The sequence below is a fragment of the Podarcis liolepis genome (assembly GCF_965112155.1).
Source record: "Podarcis liolepis genome assembly, chromosome: 13".
NCBI lineage: Eukaryota > Metazoa > Chordata > Lepidosauria > Squamata > Lacertidae > Podarcis > Podarcis liolepis.
Window position 1 is genome coordinate 48,512,815 of NC_139573.1, and position 20,245 is coordinate 48,533,059.

Here is a 20,245-nt window from a genome sequence, read left to right on the forward strand (position 1 = left end):
AGTGCATAACGCCAGGAAAGCTTCATGAAGAATTGAAGCTGCTGTAGAGCAAAATCAGAAACCCAAGTGAGGAGCACAGAGGCTAAAGATGAACCTCAAGAATAAAATAGGGAGGTACAGTGCAGCTAGAAGGCAAGATGCCCATGGAAGAAGAGACTAAACAGGAGGTGATGGTCTGTTGACTAGGGATTCAGAGTGCAAAAAGCAGGCTGTGAAGATTCTGAAAAGGAGGGAAGTTTTTGGCTTTGGCTTCTTAGATGTGGCTTCTTAAGATGTAGGCAGAAGCCACAGTGGTTGAGAATGGAGGAAAGGCTGCTGACAGTGGCAGGAGAGGGAGGGGTTCAGACGAAAATCTGAGTTTAGTCGCCACTGTGTAGCAGGCTGCTTCTAACAAGATTTCTAGATGCTTTTCGCAGGGGTTTTGGGCAAAAAAGGAATGGTGAAACAATAGAATTTATTCCTAGAGAACTTAATGGCTGAAGAGGATATAAGGGTTTTCTAATTTAACACATAACACCTTTCAAAATTTCTAGGGTGGTTTACAACAATTCATAAAATGCAATAGAGTAGTGGTAATTAATTTTAAAAAGTTTGCAACAGTAAAAGAGGCAGTACTTATCACCGCCTTCCCCCCCCCCACTCGTGAACAATCCAACTCGCGACCGCGGCAAACCTGGAAGTAAATACCGGGTTTGCCGCAATTCGCGCATGCGCAGAAGCGGCTTCTGCCGTCTACACATGCACAGAAGTGGCTGCCGCTGTCTGCACATGTGCAGAACAGTGCCGCCGCCGAATGTGCACGCGCAGAACGGCGCTTCTCCCAGCGACCCGGATCAATTCACAAACGGACTTCTGGAACAGATTCCGTACATGAGTAGAGGTTCCAATGTACTAAGAACAGTCACAACAGAAATAAAAGCACAAATCAAAGGTTAAAAGCCTAGGAAGATAAAATGGTACTAGTACCTGAAAGACACTTAAAAAATACATTTCTAAAGGAGCTAATATGTTTGCTTGAGTTTCAGACTAGACCTCAGGAGACTTGGGTTCTCATCCCTCCAGACCAAAAAAGGTGCTGGATAACCTTGGGCCAGTCACTGCCTATAAGCCTAAGATATGTCATAGGATTGTTCTGAGCATTAAATGGGAGGGAGAACCATGTACACCAGTGGATATATGAACAGTGAGTCTCCCTAGAGTGAAAATTTCACAAAGGGATAAGCACATCTCTGTATTGTTGCCTACCTTATTTTGGATTGCAAGTGCACCCAGAGAAGAGCCTCTGAGGAAGATCTTGCTGTGCAGACAGGTTGATGTGGCAAATTACACCATGTAATTCTCTAAAGTAGGTGCCTCCATGGACTAATAAACTACCTACCAATAGTTGGTTGGCATCCATCTGTCTCGGGAGACAGTGGAAGAGTGCACCTTCAAGGGTAAAGTCAAACTGTTGGAGAGGTACAGCAACTGCTGTTTCTGTTGAGACTGATATGGGAGAGAATGTTTTGTTGCAGCTGGAGCAGATGAAGGTGTCCGGTTGTGCCGATGAAGGTGTACCATGTACCATGGCGTTTCTTCTTTCTGTGCTCCTCATAGTAGTCATTCCTCCTCTGCCCACTGCTGTGGATACACAACCTTACTGTCTCCAGGCACTGTGGTCATCTGCAAAGGATTCCCACATGGAATGCCAGCCTTCATGTCATGTTTGCAGATACCTTTCTAATTCAGAGTTGGTCTGCCAACAGGACTGGTGCCTGAAGCCAGCTCCCAACAGAGCATGTCCTTGAGGATCCTGCCATCTTCCATTCTGTGGACATGACTAAGCCAGCATAGATGTCGCTGAGACAGGAACGCATTCATGCTGGGAATGTGGGCTTGGGAGAGCACACACATGTTTGAAACTCTGTCCTGCCATGGGATGTCAAAAACATTCCTGATGCAGCGCATGTGGAAGGCGTTGAGGTGTCGCGCCTGACAATTGTTAGTTGCCAGTGGGTCACTTCCATAAAGCAGCGTGCTCAACACGCAAGCCTGGTAGACCTTCATTTTGGTGTTGGTCACTGGTATCATATTTTCCCATACCCTTTTGGAGAGGTGAGCTGTTGCCATAGCTGCCTTTTACATATGCTTGTCCAGCTCAGCATTATTGGAGAGGTTGCTGGTTATGGTGGAGCCCAGGTAGACAAAAACGCCTACCACCTCAAGCATGTGGTCACCATTGCTGATGTGTGGAGTGATGGCAACGTTCTGACCCAGGCTGGGTTTACCTCACCTGGGCTGGTTCACTCCAGTGGAGATCCCTCCGTGGGCCGGATTGTGCGTGCGCATGAGCATGTGCGCCCGTGATTTACAGCACCTGTGTCTGAGCAAACATGTTTTTCGGTGTCTGCGCATGCGCAGTCACGATTTCTGGCATTGCGGAAGCGAGTTCCTGCGCAGGCAGCTCCGTTTGGGGCGGCTCATGGGCCGGTTAAAAGACCCCTGTGGGCCGCTTGTGGCCCATGGGCCTTAGGTTGCCTACCCCTGCTGTAGAGCTTCCTCAGTGTGCTGTCAAGGCTGCGTCATCTGCAAACATCATCTCTCGGATAACGGCCCACTACACTTTTGTCTTGGCGTAGAGACATGCCAGGTTGAACAGAATCTTGTTGCTCCTTTAGCGGATGTACACACTGTCTTCAGTTGAGCACCAGGGAGAAGAATATATCAAAGAGAGTTTCACTTCGTTGTTTATAGGGAAGGCATCTGAAATTATTAGCCATTTCATTTTGGCACCCATACCCTAGGTCCCAGGAGCCACATGGCTCCTAGCATTCCTGTCCCAGTTTCTAACACTGGTGTTGTGGTACTTTCCTTGTCATTTGCCAAGGACACAGGAGAATCATGCTCACTGCCTTGGGCTCCGTTGAGGAACAGTAGGATAATTGTGTAAGATTTTTTTTAATTTAAAAAAACCATCCCTGCGACTAAACAGAGCCTTTCCACTTCTCAGGACCATATGTTACTGCCTTTGATTGTGCAGCCTGCATGCCTCATATTTGCTTAGGGGGGAGTGTTTGTAAAATGAAGCACACCAAAGAGAAATCTATCTGCTCATGCAATGTCACAAAGCAAGATCACTTGCTTGAAGACATAAGTGTCCAGAACACTCTGGAAGCAATGGCTAGTAGCTGCAGAGCAGAACAGTGTCCTTTTATGACACGAAAAGTTAATGTCCAAGAGGTGTTAGACAAGTCTAAATTGTAATGTATTTGTACTAAATTTGTACCATAAGAAATATGATACATGATCTACTGCCATTTATAAAATTGAGACTTAAAAAGCCATGTTTTCTTGCCTTTTGTACATTCTCTCACATCTCTCACTTTTGCTGTAAAAGTGAGATTTTAAGAATTTGGTTTAACCGATGCCTGAATGCAGCATGCACAAATGTATTAGAAAATATTTTTAACACAGAGTATAAAGCTAAATATATTTATATTACATACAGATATCACTTAAACCAATTTATTTTATTGTCAGTAGGCACATAATAGAACTGACATTTTAAAATAAAAAAGATATAATTTTAATGTGATGATTCTCATCTGACTTTCGTTTCATTCTACTTAATCACTGGCTCTTGTCTACTCTGTGAAGTGTCCAAATATTGTTTGGCTGTTCTGTCAGGAAAATAATAGGTAAGTGTAAATGACAGGAGAGTTGCACCAGGCTCCAATACTGGGGCAAGCATGCAAGAGTCAGAGTATCAGATGTCAGTGGCCAAACAAAGGTATTTTTGCATATTGATCACAGGCAATCTTCCACCCACAGTCTGAAGTAGTATAGTTGATTAACAGTTATACCATGTGTGGGATTTACTGGCCTGGTCAGGGAAAACCTGGATGTATGGGAATGCGATAGAAAAAGCAGCGAAAACAGCTAAAAAAAGCTTAAAATCACTTTTTGAAATATGGTGTAGCCATGATTGTTGGTGTTTTTGGCGGGTAGGTTTTTTTGTGGTTTTTTTTTGGTGGAAACCTCTGATTTCTACTTATTTGGGGGGGGGCAACTGCCCCCCTGACCCCCCCCCCAGCTACACCCATGGGGGGCACAAGAAGGAAACAAGGTTGGGAGGGAGCTACGATCAGGAAAAGGTTGGGAAATTCTGGTCTAGACTAGGTTTTAGAAGTATAATTTGTCAAGAGACAGGTTGCTGAGACCCAGTGGATCATGTATCATGGTCCCTTTCCTGTGATATGAAATGAGACTTGCCTAAAAATGCCCTTGATAAGCATAACTCCTGTTGAAAGGCTCTAAGCAAGATGGTTCAGCAGCTTTCTTGCTCTTTCAGGAACAGCTTTGAGGCTTTAGTGGATGATAAACTGAACATGTTAACAGTGTGTTGCTGTTGTTCCAAAAGCTGCCCAAGAAAGCAGTGCAATATTTTGGTGGAGGCTTTCAAGAGATGTTTGCACAGATATATATCAGATACACTTGGCTTCCTTCAGCTATCCTTACATACAGGATGCTCTTTGATGTGGAAAAGGGATGTTGTAGACAAGATGATCCAGAGTGAAAGTTCGGTTTATTGGTTTGCTAAGTATGCAGTGTTTACTTTTCTACAAAAATGGTAGTTGCGTGGCGAGTTCCTGCCCCCCACCAGGATAAATAAAGACACGAGACACCATGGTTTAAGGTTAAATGGGCGAATTAGGCCACAACTTTATTGAATTCAGGAATGAGAGGCATTGGCATAGGCATTGGTCCTAACGACTATCCGGCTCCAGCCCATTTGCTGGAGACACGGGGAAGGGTTAACACTAATCGGGGGAGTCTCCCGCCGAGGCACATCGACTAGGAGCTCCCCCCCCCCCGGGTCACTGCTCGGGGGCGTGCCTTTGGCCCACACCTCCCATAGGCTTCGGACAGGGCCACGCCCCCCGGAGTCCTTTAACGGACCACCCTTCGCTCACTGGGGGGAGGTGATGGCGTTCCTCCCCCCTACATCCTCTTAACCCCTTCTTACCAATGCCTACCGCCAATGCCGAAGAGTTGTGACGAGTTGCTACGAGGTAAGCGAAAAACCAAATGGCTGTAAATTGCCAATTGGGAAAAATTCCTACCATACCCCATGCGTCGACAGACCGAAGTCCATAGCAAAGTCAGAGACCTACCTAAAGGGAGGGAGGGTGGGAAAACGTGGGGGCTAGCTGGCGAACAGAGGGTGAGCCCCCTCTGCGCCGGCCGGGATTCCCCTGCTCTCGCGGGGGCTGAAACTGGGCTTCTGAGATAAAAGCAAAAAAATGATTGTTAAGTCTCTCCATTGTTGAGAGCAGTTTATTAACCTCGTTTGTGCTGTGAACGCAAGTCTCTGTTACAGTTCTACTAAATTAATGCTTGGAATATTTTAGCTTTTTTTTTTCCTTTTTCTTTGCCTTGTCAAACAGGATGGCTTGATTTACAACCAGTGAAAAGGTTGCTTTAAATAAGTTTTAAATCAAATTTAAACTTCCTGGGCAGAGGAAGTAGTGCCTGCATCTTCTACCAGTCTGCTATTTGCCTACCTGCAAATCCCTGAGCATTTGCTCACGTGGTTTGATTTCCTGGTGATGTCAGATTACTTGAGGGTGGGCAGTTCCACGCTGCCCTGGCTTTATATGGGCCATCTGGTTCAGTATTGTCTACTCTTAGGAACATTGGTTCTCCAGGATTTCAAACAGGAAACTTTTCCAGCGCTACCTGGAGATCCCAGTATTGAACCTGCAGCCTTTTCCATGCAAAGCATATGTTTATTTGTTTGTTTTATTGTACAGTGGAACCTCAGTTTTTGAACATCTCGGCTGCTGAACGTTTTGGAAGCCGAATGCCCAAAACCCAGAAGTGAACGCTTTCATTTTCAAACGTGCCTCAGAAGTCAAACAGCTTCCAAGGTGCGTTTCTCAATTTTCTCCATTCACTTTGCCGACAGCCCTTCGATTTTCAGTTTTTGAACATTTTGGAAGTCAGACGGACTTTCGGAACAGATTGCGTTCAAAAGCCAAGGTTTCACTGTACTTGTTTCTTGCCCTCTCTCACAATTGGAGTACAGAGGAGTGAACAATAGAGTATTATATATATGGCACAATTAAATAATAATAATGTAACAGCAGTAGCAGTGTGAGCAAGATGATTACAGTCATACCTCATGTTACCTCCACTTCATGTTACATTCTTTCAGTTTACGTCCCATGGCAACCCTGAAGTACCGGAAAGGGTTACCTCCGGGTTTTGCCGCTCGCGCATGCGCAGATGTGCAAAACGACATCGTGCGCATGTGCAGAAGCAGCAAATCACAACCTGCGTGCGCACAGACACACCGCTGTGGATTGTGCTCTTTTCATGTTGTGAACAGGCCTCTGGAACGGATCCCATTCGCAACCAGAGGTACAACTGTCATTACTTTCCAAAAGCCCGAGTGATGAAAGGTTTTCACAGAAAGCCAACCCGGAGTTTGTGGGCACTAGAGAAGGCTCCTGTGGGTCCCTCTGTATCTGCTGGTGTCATGCTGATGACCCTGTACCCTAGAACAACTCAATCAGTACCTCTCTGCTAGATCTTGGTAGCAAAGATGGATTGAGAGGGCATGTGGTTGGCCTAACGCAGCAGTCGGCAAGGCTTACTGGGCATGGGCTGGATTACTCCCACGGAGATCCTCCATGGGCTGGACCGGCGCAGCGCGATGCCAGAAATCGCATCTGCGCATGTCTGCAGCACCGGAAATTGCTTCTGCCCATGCCCAGACGCTGAAAATCGTGCCTGCGCAGAAGCGATTTCTGGTGTCTGGGCATGCGCAGATGCGATTTCCGGCGTCTGGGCATGCGCAGAAGCGATTTCTGGAGCTGTGGAAGAGAGTCCCCGCACCACCCTGTGCTGGTTTAGTGCAGTGCGCGGGGACTCACCGAGCGGGTGGCTCAGTTCGGGGCGGGTTGTGGGCCGGTTAAACGGCCTCTGTGGGTTGCTTCTGGCCCATGGGCCGCAGGTTGGGGACCCTTGGCCTAACCCCTGCAGACATGCATGCTGCACCATCAGGCCATGCTAGCTGAAACATCCTAGGAATTCTGAACAAACAGTTCCTTAACACCTCCACTAGAAGCTGTGGCTTTGTGTTTGGACTGGATGTCAAAGTCTTTGCCCTCAAGGTGGTTTACAGAACTTGGCACTGCCAAGTTTCCAGGCGACCTCTCTGTGGTCACTGCTCTAAAACTTCTGCTGGGTGGTTCAGTGAGGATGCAGCGAAGCTGGAGAATTAAGTCCCCACCCCCACCCCATTGCCAAGCTCCTCCCAGAAGATTAGCCTGCGTAACACTATTAATAAGCATGTCCTGTAAAAGCACTGTACCTTGTCTTAAGCCACCAACAGGCATGTGGTCTTTGCAAGTATGCTAAGTTCATGTTGCTCCCACTGCAGACAAGGCTCTCTTCTCCTGTAGCAATTTGTGCTTTGTACACCACTGTTTGAGTGGTGTATGCCATGGCACACGTGGAGGGGAGATAGGCATTCCCAAATACCCAGGAACACAAGGCATGTGTGTACTTGGCTGCCACAGTTGGCCATGAGTCTCCGGCAGCTTTCCACTGCTTGTTGGAGACACGTATCTCCTTTTTATACTATGTTCCTCACAGCAATCGCTGTGAAATTTCAAATGTGAGTTAGCTCTGGGGGTGCATTGTCTAGTCATAGCTCATTTGAACTTGCTGTTTGCTTCAAGCGTAAAGCTTTCTGCTTCTAAGGGGTACAAGACGGTTTCTGTAGGAAACAACTTCTGTGATGTCTCACTTAATAGATTGATGTGATAGATAGGAAAGAGAGAGGGTGCCTTAAAGAATTTAGACACCCCCCCCCAAAGGAGAGGGAATGGTCACTGTATATGATATACAATGTAGAAAACTTGATGTATCTAATTAAAGCAGTATTACATTTCTCCTCTATCATTTACAAGTACTCCCATATTAGAATATAATGAAGTTTTCTGAATAGAATCAAAACACTGTTGAGTTCATGAATCCTCCAGGGTTTCATTTTTTTCCAGCTTCTTGAGGATTTTCATGTAGAACTGGAGCTTTGGGGGGAATTAATAGCTTGATTCTCATAGTTTGATAGCAACTATTTGATTTTGCCTTAGAGATCTTTCCATGCAAGAGTCTGTATTGTAGATGTACAGTGCTAACATGCATAATGTAGAGACGCGTTCAGTTCTGTGGAAACTGTAATGTAATGAATGAAGGAACAATTTCTTCAAATAAGGGATGTTCCTTTGTGCAGTGGACATCTCTCCTGCTTTTGCCTTACTCCAGGAAAAAAAAAATCAAGACCTAGGTGGAACAACTGAGCATGCTTCCCTGTTCCAGCAGACAAAAGAAAATCTCCTGGCTTTTACAACAGCTTAATTATAATGCTGAATTCTGCCCTTGAGAGAATCTCTTCCTTTGAAAACATTCTGGATCATTTTCTAATTTAAACAGTCAATGCATTTGAAAGGTAAATTATTAGCTTCTCCTAAATAAATATACATGAAAATGGGCACTTTTAAGTTTGCATTTGGCTCCCAACCTATTCCCTGAGTTGTTTTTGTTGAATTGAAGTGAGCATCTTCAAATGTTGAAGTACCCTAGAAATGTAATTACAGTCTGAAAATAGGGAGGCTGCCAGTGGCATTTAGAATGGCTGACTAACATCCATTTCACAGACCAGTTCTCTGGTGGGGTGGGGGGTTGGTTGGGCATGTGCTGTCAGCACTCAGAGCAGCTCAAGCCCAGGCAAGTGCTTGCTTTAGCATGGTGGAGCTTCCAACTAGATTTCTTTGAATAATTGACCCTCACACCATATCAGAAACCCATGCAGAGGTTTCAGGGGTTGTTTGAGTAGCTGCTGTTCAAGAAGAACATATGTGGAGCCTCTTTGGACCCACAGAATTAAGTTTCATGGATCTTTGGGACCAGGCAGGACCTTCTATAGTGCTGTGCTGGTTTTAAAGTAGCTGGCACTCTAAGGCAGGCATAGGCAAACTTGGCCCTCCAGATGTTTTGGGACTACAACTCCCATCATCCCTAGCTAACAGGGCCAGTGTTCAGGGATGATGGGAGCTGTAGTCCCAAAACATCTGGAGGGCCGAGTTTGCCTATGCCTGCTCTAAGGTTAAGGAACTTGGAGGATAAGGAAGAAAGACCTCTTCTGCACGTCTTCCTCCTCACATTATTAGAGGTACATGATTAGAGATGGGTGTTCTTAAGTCATGTGCCCTTCACATTGCGACTTTAGAAGATAAATGGAAAATGAGTTGAGCTTTGTTGCGTAGAGAGACTTTATTTAGAGGACCTTTTCCACGTCCCAGCAGCATCTTAGCTTGGTTGGCTCTGATTATTCTTCATAAGCTACATGAGAAGCAAGATGCCCACTAAGGGAGCTCTCCAAATGCTAATGCAGAAACAGAGCAAATCCATTGGCCTTCATTGTAGTGCTTTCTTCAATCAGTTTTCTGATCCCTAAGATTAGAACATGGGTAGGTAAACTGAGGCCCCGGGGGCCAAATCCGGCCCAGTCGCCTTCTAAATCCGACCCACGGATGGTCTGGGAATCAGCGTGTTTTTACATGAGTAGAATGTGTCCTTTTATTTAAAATGCATCTCTGGATTATTTGTGGGGCATAGGAATTCGTTCACCCCCCCCCAAAAAAAATATAGTCCGGCCTCCCACAAGGTCTTAGGGACAGTGGACTGGCTCGCTGTTGAAAAAGTTTGCTGACCCCTGGATTAGAAGATCAATGCAATGCAGTTTAAGACTTTCTGGTCCCTATTAGCCTGCATACTCTAGTCCAGGGACCAACATATGAGCAGAGCAAGATGGTACTCACATCTGGTTTCTCACATTTAACTACAGAAACAGAAATGGAGGAAAGAGATGCCTGCAATTTTATTGCATGGCATGCTGCGAGAAGCAGGATTGGCATAATCCCAGGTGTCTATGTTGTTTAGACTTTTGAAAGTTTGAGTCTGGTGTCTGTAAGAATTTGAAAGTCCCTTTCTGGGGCTTTTCCTTCAAGATATGCATTACATTTTTTATGTTCTGCATGTCTTCCTGTTAATAAAATCACAGCTCTAGGCTTGGAAGGGAGGTGGAAACCTTGAACAGAAGCAGAGGGGTGATGCTACTGCTGTTTGCTGCTTCTCCCCAGCCTCTGCTAATGCTTCGTGTCAGAAAGGAGCTGAAAGTACCTAACTGGCATGAGGCCTGCTTCTAGGAAGGAGAAGGGTGCTAGTAAAGGCATTTGTGCCAGTTCTCTAGGTAGCTGTCCATTTCCATTTTCCAGGTCTCTTGTCCCTTTGTTTTTCTGTGCATACACAGACTTCGTGTACTAATGAGCAGGCTTGTTGTGGTCAAGTATTGTACATTTTAAGTGCCTGTCCTTTCTGGTATAAAGCAGTCAAAAGCAGGAATGATTCCATTTGTAAATTTCAGCGTTTTTGTGTGCTTGATAGGTTGGCAGCAGAGTAGATTTAATAGCCAGATGTTTATGGCTAGAGGGTTGGTCTGGTCTTGTTACTTTTGGAGCTGAACCTGCGTTCAGCATGTGTGCTGCATTGCTTAAATTTGCAGAATGCATTTACACAACAAAGCAAAAAGCATGTTGTGCTTCATTTATTTTGGAAATAACTTCGAGGGGCCTGTCACGTAGGCTGATTCTTGCCTTTGTTGTCTGGGATTTTGGCAGTTAAACGTGATAAACAGGCCAACTGAGCCATTTAGCTTGACCCTTTGTGGACAAAGATAATCTCACAGTGTGCTTGGTTACCAGTGAAAGCCTTTTTGGAGCTGTGGTGCAACGTTCTGTTTTTTGTGTGCTGTTATTTTGCCCTAAATTTCCCTCAAATCCTAGTTCTAAGATCCAGAATTGCATGGGAGCAGCATTTATCCACAGTTACCAGACTGTAATATGAATGCTCTTGAATAATCAAACTTTTCTGCAAACACCTCCATACCCTTCTGCATCATGAGGGTTTTGCTTACTTTTCTGGGTACAGTGGTGCCCCGCAAGACGAATGCCTCGCAAGACGGAAAACTCGCTAGACGAAAGAGTTTTCCATTTTGGAGGTGCTTCGCTAGACGAATTTCCTATGGGCTTGCTTCGCAAGACAACAATGTCTTGCGAGTTCCTGCGGGGTTTTTTTCCTCCCCCCCCCCTTTTCTAAGCCGCTAAGCCGCTTATCAGCTGATCCGATCAGCCGATAAGCCGCTAAAAGCCGCTAACCTGTCAATGGGCTTGCTTCGCAAGACGAAAAAACCGCTAGACGAAGAGAATCACAGAACGGATTCTTTTCGTCTTGCGAGGCACCACTGTACAGTCATTAAGATACATGTAATAGGCTGCTGGTTCTCTTGTGTAAGTTTTGGGGAACTAGTGGAGACAGAAGATGGCCTTACGTGTTACCTGAATAGAAACTCAGATGCTTGATTCCACCCTCAAATTTAGATTAATGTTAAAGATTATATATTACAGATTTGCCAACCGTGATAACGTGCGTGGGGCAAAACCTCATAGAAGCTACTGTGCTATATTTTTTCTACTCTACTCTGCCTACCCACCTGCTGCAATGTCAAATAAACAAGTCTGGTAAAATAAAGGTTCAAGGGGTATTTAGACCTCTTTTCACTTGGCTTGGGTTTCAGATACTCTTCTCTCCCATGCATGCTCAAAAGAAGGGAGGGAGATGGGATGGGCAAAAGTGCCTGTAGCATTATTCTGTGTTTCCATAGAACAACACTGATAGCACCTTTGTGAGGAAGAAAACAGGCCAGTGTTAAAGAGAGTTGCATGGTGGTGGTTGCCTAAGGAGCAACCTTTGACCTCTAATCTTAAAGAACCACCAGCAGTTTAAGGATGAAAGGATCACAGGGACTCAGTTATTGATAGGAAACTGCTGAACATGGTGTCCCCCTGCCACACAGAAAATACCAGCAGGCTTGCTCAATACAGTGGACGCTTGGGTTGCAAACGTGATCTGTGTGGGATGCACGTTCGCAGCCTGCAGCGTTCGCAACCGGCGTCTGTGCACACGTGGGTTACAATTCGGTGCTTCTGCACATGCGCAATTACCGAAACCCGGAAGTAACCCGTTCCGGTACTTCTGGGTTTTGGCGGTCAGTAACCCGAAAAAAACACAACCTGAAGCGGCTGTAACCTGAGGTATGACTGTATTCTTTTCCACCCTAACCTCCTCCAGTTTTTGAGATTGCCATGGTCATGGTGCACACATTTCCCCAAAGCTTTTTCTGTGGATCTAAAATACTAGGAACCTTGTTCCTTTTTTAAAAAAAGAAAAGGTGCAAGGTTCTGTTCTTAACTTGGAACTGTAAGTTCACAGATGGTGAAATAACTGCTTTTTAAAAAAAGTGCATGCAAGCTTTTGGGTGTTTTTTTAAACCTCTCTCCATCTTGGAGCTTGAACAAAAAAGAAGCTTGCCCATTAAAAGCTCTCAGTTTGCCTATTTTCTGGGAGAAAAATTGCCTAAAAGCATAATATAGCCTTACTATTCTGAACATATGGTACATCTTCAGCTGATATTGAGCTGTCTGTTTTGCTCTTGAGCAGCTAATATTGAAATGTCAGGTGATCTCAGGACATTTAATATCCAATAAAAGCTGCAGTTGAAATGGCTTGAAATGTTGCAGGCTCTTCATTACGTCAGTATCAAGGCAAATTAGTTTAGAAGCCATGGCTGTGCTTTTTCTGAGGATCTAGAATAATTCTGAAAATGTCTGGGTGCTCTACCATCAAGTCATCACCCCCAATCCCCACTGAAAATGATGCCCATGAACCCTTCCTTGTCCATCTCCATTGATTCCATATAGGATATATATACCCTATATGGAATATATGTAAAAGGTAAAGGGACCCCTGACCATTAGGTCCAGTCGTGGCCGACTCTGGGGTTGCGGTGCTCATCTCTTATTATTGGCCGAGGGAGCCGGTGTACAGCTTCCAGGTCATGTGGCCAGCATGACTAAGCCGCTTCTGGTGAACCAGAGCAGCGCACGGAAACGCCGTTTACCTTCCCGCCAGAGCGGTACCTATTTATCTACTTGCATTTTGACGTGCTTTCGAACTGCTAGGTTGGCAGGAGCAGGAACTCAACAACGGGAGCTCACCCCGTCGTGGGATTCGAATCGCTGACCTTCTAATTGGCAAGCCCTAGACACTGGTTTAGACCACAGCGCCACCCGCATCCCACAGAATAGCATATTTTTTGCTCTATAAGACTCACTTTTTCCCTCCTAAAAAGTAAGGGGAAATGTCTGTGTGTCTTATGGAGCGAGTGCAGGCTGCGCAGCTATCCACGAAGCCAGAACAGCAAGAGGGATCGCTGCTTTTGCTGCGCAGCGATCTCTCTTGTTGTTCTGGCTTCTGAGATTCAGAATATTTTTTTTTCTTGTTTTCCTCCAAAAACTAGGTGCATCTTAGGGTCTGGTGCATCTTATAGAGCGAAAAATACGGTATATATAACATAGAGCAAATACAGAAATATAGCATGATCAGCTAAGGAAGGAGGTTCTCTATGTCTGGGCCTTGATTGATTATAAACTTTTAGCACCAAACCATGCAGAACTGTTTGTGCTTTATGGTGAAAACAACGTTTTGTTCTTCTCTTGCAGGGTAATCACTTTGATCAGTATGAAGAAGGCCACTTGGAGATTGAACAGGCGTCCTTAGACAAGCCTATAGAATCGGTAAGAAATCAGTTTTCATTCTCAAGCCCCGAGCAAGTGCAGCTCCACTAGCCAAGTTCAGATCTTACATTTAGATTAAGGAACTCAGGGATGTGTTCTAGTATATTTGCATGTCTTATGTTAACGTTAAAAATGAGGCAAGTCACTAATCAATCTAATCTGAAATGAGAAGAAAAAGCTATCTCACCTCAAATTGAAATAATTTATAGCAGCTGATTGTGCTAAACAATATTGTGCTAAAACACCTCTTTTACGGCCCGAGTGGATATTGAGGAGTAAAATATATTTTGCTCTTCCTTAGTTCACATTTTCTTTGGCACAAGGAAGAAGACTGTAGAGCAAAGAGGGCAGCATTAAGAAGAATTTAGTAAAAATAGGTTGCATAGGATTCTTTTTAAAACTGCCTATGGCATTAATAAAAATATTGGTGCAAATCTCCTCCTACCTGAATTTCCTGGCGAGAGACTACAGACAGGAAAGAGAAGAGCCACTTGGCTTGCTTTTCCTTTTAAACATGTCAGGTTTTTGAACTCTCTTAATCATACCACATTTGTGTGTTCTCCCCCCGCACCATGGAATAGCTGTAGTTCAGCTGCCTAAATGCCCCTTTGAGCTTCATTATTTAATATTTGTGTTGGGCTGTAATGTCATTGGAGTTGCAGTTTAAAAAAAGATGTGATGGATACATATAAAGTATTGTGGATAAGGCTGTGGAAATGAAAACAAAACAACTCCCCAGCATTTTCAGGGCTGGATTAAAAGAATTATGTCTGACCCCTTTACAACTTTCTGTCCTGCTCCATCCTCTGAATTTTATGCCATGTCCTTCCTTGGTGTTTACTCTTTGAGGAGCCTGAGATGCCTTTTGCCTTCTGATCTCTTCTTTTGAGCAGTCTCTAAGGCAGTGCAGAGCACGACAAGGCTCCACCTCTCTCTCCCACCTCAATTCATAATCACCCTTGCAGTTTTACCCTGTGGGATGAGCTGTAGTGTAAGCAAGCATGGTAGTTGAGACGGTTGCGCACCTGCTGGCCACCCCTAAAGTAGCAGTTCAGAAGGTGAGCAAGCCCTCTCTGTAACTTGAGTAATGTTAAACCAATCCCACATCAAGAAGCTGTGCATGAATTGAGTAGGTTTCCTGTGCCAAACACAAACAAGGGAAACATATTGGTTGAACATTTCCTACGACCCCACATGTAAGATCATTGGGTCCTGGAATCTTCCTTAAGAGCCTTGGAACCTATGAATCCTCAGGATGTTACTCTTCTTTTGTGTTCTCCAAAGTTGCAAAGGCAGTTTGTCTAAAAACTGTTCTTTGCAGGTGTGGAATAAGGGCATATTGACCTTTGTATGGTAATAATGTCAGAGTGACAAGGCAAATTGATCCCCATCAGCATTCTAGTTCTTGCAGTCGGCCCTTGTCAGAACACAGCACTTGCTCCTTGCCCTTTCCCACATGTTTTTATTTTGCTCTCTTTCTACACGGTGTTGCTCTTTGCTGATCAGCTCACGCGGCTTTCACCCTGATCAGTAGGAACCTCACCTGTGAAGTTAATCCAGCCCTGTTAATGCTTTGTATACAGCAGTGTTTCCCAAACGTTTTTGGGCAACGGCACACCTGTTAGCCGGAAAAAAATCTCGCGGCACACCACCATTAAAGCCCCGCCCCGTGACGTCAGCGCGCAGCGTCACGCCGGGAGGGACGCACAAAAGCGAAAGTTTTTTCCCTCCCCCTTGCCGGGGTGGGAGGAGGCAGCAGAGCGAGGGCAGCTGAGGCGGCGGCGGCGATAGCGGGCGGAGGAGGGGGCGGCGGCGGGAGTTGCTGCTGCTGCCCGGACATGCCGGCCTCCTCCTCCTCCGCTGTCTCGCGCTCCTCCCTTTTGCGCGCGCTGCCCCGCCGCTCGGCACCAGCACCGCGGAGCCGCCCCCGGCTCGACGCGGATCCTCGCCGCCGCCGCCGCCGCCTCTCACCGCCCGACTCTCCCGCCTTCCTCCCACGGCACACCAGCCGGTGTCTCACGGCACACTAGTGTGCCGCGGAACACCGGTTGGGAAACACTGGTATACAGAGACTACTAGCTGTAGGCTCTCTGGAGTCCAATTTAGGAGCACTAAAAACCTTATAAAAAAATAGTGTTAGGAACGAAGCAATATACATATATTTGCTTTCCTGTGTAGTAGATTGGTGTTTGTGTGTGAGTATTTGTGTGCGTGTTGAGATGTTCACAGAAATTTACACAACTTGGGGTGTTCGACGTTTTTTCTTCCACAGCAGTTGGCCCAAATTAGCTAAGCAGCCATGACCTGGTTTGTATTTGCACGGTCTGCATTTTTAATTTCTTTTCTAGGGTTTCCTCTCCTCCTTTCTCCTCTCCCCCCTCCCCCATTTCTTATTTCTGTTCTTCTGGTCCAGTGAACACTGCATTCAGTATCTACTGTCTTATTGTGCTGGCATGATGCTAGAATTAGGCATGGCGGTCACTGATGACACATGAAATAATGCTGCAGAGGGGGGTGGGAAGGATAGTGGTGATGCAGCTGCATTTGATTCTCTTGAATTATTCAGCGTTGTTTGTGTGTACATGCACACCCCAATTGAAATGCGAAGCCAGCTTCCCTCTTTGCAAATGTCATGGAACAGTATTGCGTGCCATGCTGGCGATGTTCGTAATAAGACAAATGACGCTGTGTTCCATATAGTCATTCATGCTCACAAGGTTCCCTTCTCTGCCTATGCCAGAAAGGGACTGTGAGCCCATGAAACCCCATCCCCTTTCATAGCTAAGAAACTGGGGCTTTCCTGTTATCACCAGAGACCTGTCTCATTGATTGCATTGCAATGTGTACAGCAGCTGTGGAAAAATCTCCAGTGCCTCAATGTTTGCTTCTGGACCACAGATCTACAGAATGAACCAGTGTCTTATTTTTCTAAGCAACATGCCCCAAAGTTGTTGTTTTTTTTAAAAAAATGTTCTGAGTTGAACACCCTTCCGCCCATGTTAGTGGAGAGTTTAAAATCATGTGGTCCTTTCAAGGTGCAAAATGCTTTCACCTTGATGTTTTTTGTGCAACAATCTGTAATTCTTCCCCCTCCCCCCCACCTCGGTTAGAGCCATGTTAGTTTAGTTGAACTCAGGTAGCTCTTAGAAATCAACAGGGCATGCTAGTTGTGGGTTGGCTTAAAGGCCTGTTGATTTCAGAGGGAACTAAGTGCCGCTCACTCAGCCTGGGTTCAGTTTGTTATCTTTAATTAAACTTAAATCAGATTTACAGGAGAAAACCTCAATAAATAGTTTAAGCAAGTTACCTGATGAAGAGCAGTTTAGTTCCAGGTCATGGAAGTCACAGCCCACCTCCACTTGTTATTATCATGCTGGCGTTTTAATTCCTATCCAAACTTATTATTTTCTTTGCCCAGTTTAAATACCCAGATTTCCATTTTAGGTGTTGCATCACCTATCTCTTGGAGCAAAGCTTTTTGTCCAGTGTCATAACATGATGTGGACTCAGTTTGGCTGGGAATGGGGGGCTGGGGCCACCATGGAATCTTAAAGAATTCCCATGTCCACCAGGTGGAACCCCCACAAGTGCGGGAGGTGTCTTAAGGCAAACTTGTATTTCAAATAGGACTGAATGTTTGACTGGAGAGAAAAGATTTAGTCCATCATCTGGCTGTATATTGTCAAATAAGTCAAGTACCTCAAATGCATTAACTTTATTAGAACAGCAAGAAAGATTTTAGTTTTCCCGAACTCTCCATCTCCATAAGCTGATGTGCCATTGCAGCAGTCTAATGTGTCTTTCAGCTCTTTCAGCAGTAACTGTTTTTGTATATGCGAATCTTATCCCTCACAAGAGTGTGGCAGAGCAGACAGCCAAGTCACATGGAGGTGATACTTCTTGGTATTTCCAGCAAAATGGAGTTGTGGGCAGTCCTAGGTAGCGACCTTTGTCACTTATGACTGCTTGTGTTCTTGTTCTGGCTTGGAGGTGCCAACAGCAGTTATAGCAGGTGGCCAGTTGGAGAAGACTTTCTGCGCTGTTAGGTTTGCCCTAATAGGGGGACAGCTAGCCCTTTCTGGCAAATGTTTCCATAAAGAAAGAAAATAGTAAGCTGTCACCTACGCAGTGGCATTCTTAGTTTCATTAAATAGTTGGCAATATGTGAGCATGAGTGGCAACCCTAATTGCAAAAGGAGGCAATAAGATATGCAGTTAATTTTTTAAAATGTATTGTCCACTCACAGACTTATTCAAATAACTAAAATAGCTTTAAAATTTCCAGAGAGCCTAGATCAATAGTTCCCAAACAATTGTGGGCCACTGCCCCCTTGGTTTCATAAACTCACCCCCAATGCCCCCTACCCCATAAAAAGCCTTATTCAGAATAGTGGTTTGCGTGACCCGCTAAGGAAGATAATAACTCAGTAAAATTCAAAACAGTAACAATTACATATTTATTCAAACGCCCCCCAAAGCTGTTTTATTTAATTAATTCATCAACTTGATCTAGTGATACCAGCTTTTCATTTATACCTCCAGCACCTTCAGCTGCCCTCTTGCCTCTTAGCGACCCCCTGGATAATCTCTCTGCTCTCTAGAGAGTGATACAAGAGAGATTCCCATTTTGGGAACCACTGGCTTAGATTGTTGAACATTCAGGCTTTATTCAGGTTGTTGCTTTTTTTAAAAAAAAAATACTGGTTAGATCAACGAAGCACAAAGTTTTAGTCTCTCAAAGTACATGATTAGGGAAGATGTTTGTCCAATGGACTCTCAACAGCTACGGACCGTATTTTGGGAAGTTTATTTTCCAGCATGACTAGAACAGCTGTGAGTGTATATCAGGAAAAGTGAAACACTTTGAAAGGCTTAGTGCCGGAATGTGCTCTGATAGCAGTCATTGTTGCTAACATTTAAAAACACAGTGCTTAAAGCATTTCTGCTCACCCTTGGGAAGCAATATAACACAGAACATTTCCTTTTACCATTCAATGTTGAAAACTGATTTTTTTTCTTTCCAGCAGCAAATAAAACCCAATTTTCAGCTGGAAACGTAAAGTGGATTTACCATAAGGGCTTAACGGTAGTAAGTAAAGCCTTCTAAAACATAAGTGGATTTAAAGAGCTGTTGAGATCTCTTGGTTCTGGAAGCTATATAAAGCCCAAGGGATACTCCTGGAAAACTCTGGGGAATGGCTTTGCTTGGGAACACAGCTGAATTCACATGTGACTCTGCAGCATTATCTATTGAGGAGATTCTTACCTGTATTGCTACAACATGGAACTTGATAGTGACTGGAATAAACTTGGTTTGGGAGTCTACAGATCTTTGCATTGGTAAAGAACATGATGCTGTTTACATAATTCTTCAGCAACTGGTGGCCAGAATAGAAAATGTCAACATTCTCCCTGACTGGGGATGCTTTTCTCCCCAGCTGCTCTATCTCAGGCTAGTGTTTCAGCCCCACTCACTTCAACACTGCTATAGCCTCCATCATGTAGCCAGCAGGCCAAAAAATGAACTAGTTCAGGTCTTTTCTTTAACAGTTATTGCCATGTGTAATGAATCCCTCTTTGGGGGCATTCTCATTAGAGTTTTGGGGGTTCATGGGACCTTGGTAAAGGTAAAGGTAAAGGTACCCCTGCCCGTACGGGCCAGTCTTGCCAGACTCTAGGGTTGTGCGCTCATCTCACTCTATAGGCCGGGAGCCAGCGCTGTCCGCAGACACTTCCGGGTCACGTGGCCAGCATGACAAGCTGCATCTAGCGAGCCAGCGCAGCATACGGAACGCTGTTTACCTTCCCGCTAGTAAGCGGTCCCTATTTATCTACTTGCACCCAAGGGTGCTTTCAAACTGCTAGGTTGGCAGGCGCTGGGACCGAGCGACGGGAGCGCACCCCGCCGCAGGGATTCGAACCGCCGACCTTTCAATCGGCAAGTCCTAGGCGCTGAGGCTTTAACCCACAGCGCCACCCGCGTCCCCATGGGACCTTGACTCATCTCTAAAAATCTTTGGGCATGTCATTTCCATCTTCTGTTGGTACGGTATCAGGTGTCGTAACCTCAGAAGTTTGATGGCGACGATTAATTAGACAAAAACAGAAAAATTAATTGCACACTTAAATTGCTTTGAAGGACCAGGTATTGAAACATTAGAACATGTCCATCATGAATTAGAGATAGTTGACGTGGGTGGAAGAGTGTTGGAGCCAGTTATTGTCAGGTTGGAAGATGGGAGCAAGATGGTGATCTGCTGCAACAGAGTCAAGGAAGTGTGACATGGAAATTTCTTAAGAATGAGACAGTACTACATACTATTCTGGCTTATCTGGTCTGGCTACTTTTCTTGAGGTTTCCTCCTGTAGTTGGAGCTGGAGTACAACCCCACACAACGTCTCTCATGACATCTATGGTTTTCCTGGGAGTAGTTTGCAGACATCCATAGGGTTCCTTTTGAAGATAGCCACTCAAGAGAGGAGGCTGAATTTGCCTGCGCCAC

At 45.1% G+C, this 20,245-nt stretch overlaps 1 protein-coding gene and 1 long non-coding RNA gene across 7 annotated transcripts in view; one reads left to right on the forward strand and one right to left on the reverse strand.

Annotated features, from left to right (window-relative positions):
• LOC310690988 overlaps nt 1-20,245 on the reverse strand; it is a 162,132-nt gene that overhangs the window by 35,575 nt on the left and 106,312 nt on the right. The window lies entirely within an intron of this gene.
• Nucleotides 1-20,245, forward strand: part of GPATCH8 (G-patch domain containing 8) — an 82,845-nt gene that overhangs the window by 10,391 nt on the left and 52,209 nt on the right. For 4 of the 6 annotated variants that reach the window (XM_083470501.1, XM_083470502.1, XM_083470506.1 and 1 more), the window contains one exon: nt 13,668-13,742. In XM_083470501.1, coding sequence (XP_083326627.1) covers nt 13,668-13,742 — 75 coding nt within the window. Of the gene's footprint in view, nt 1-13,667; nt 13,743-16,014; nt 16,050-20,245 lie in introns of all 6 variants that reach the window. The other 2 variants (XM_083470507.1, XM_083470504.1) reach the window with 1 other exon arrangement.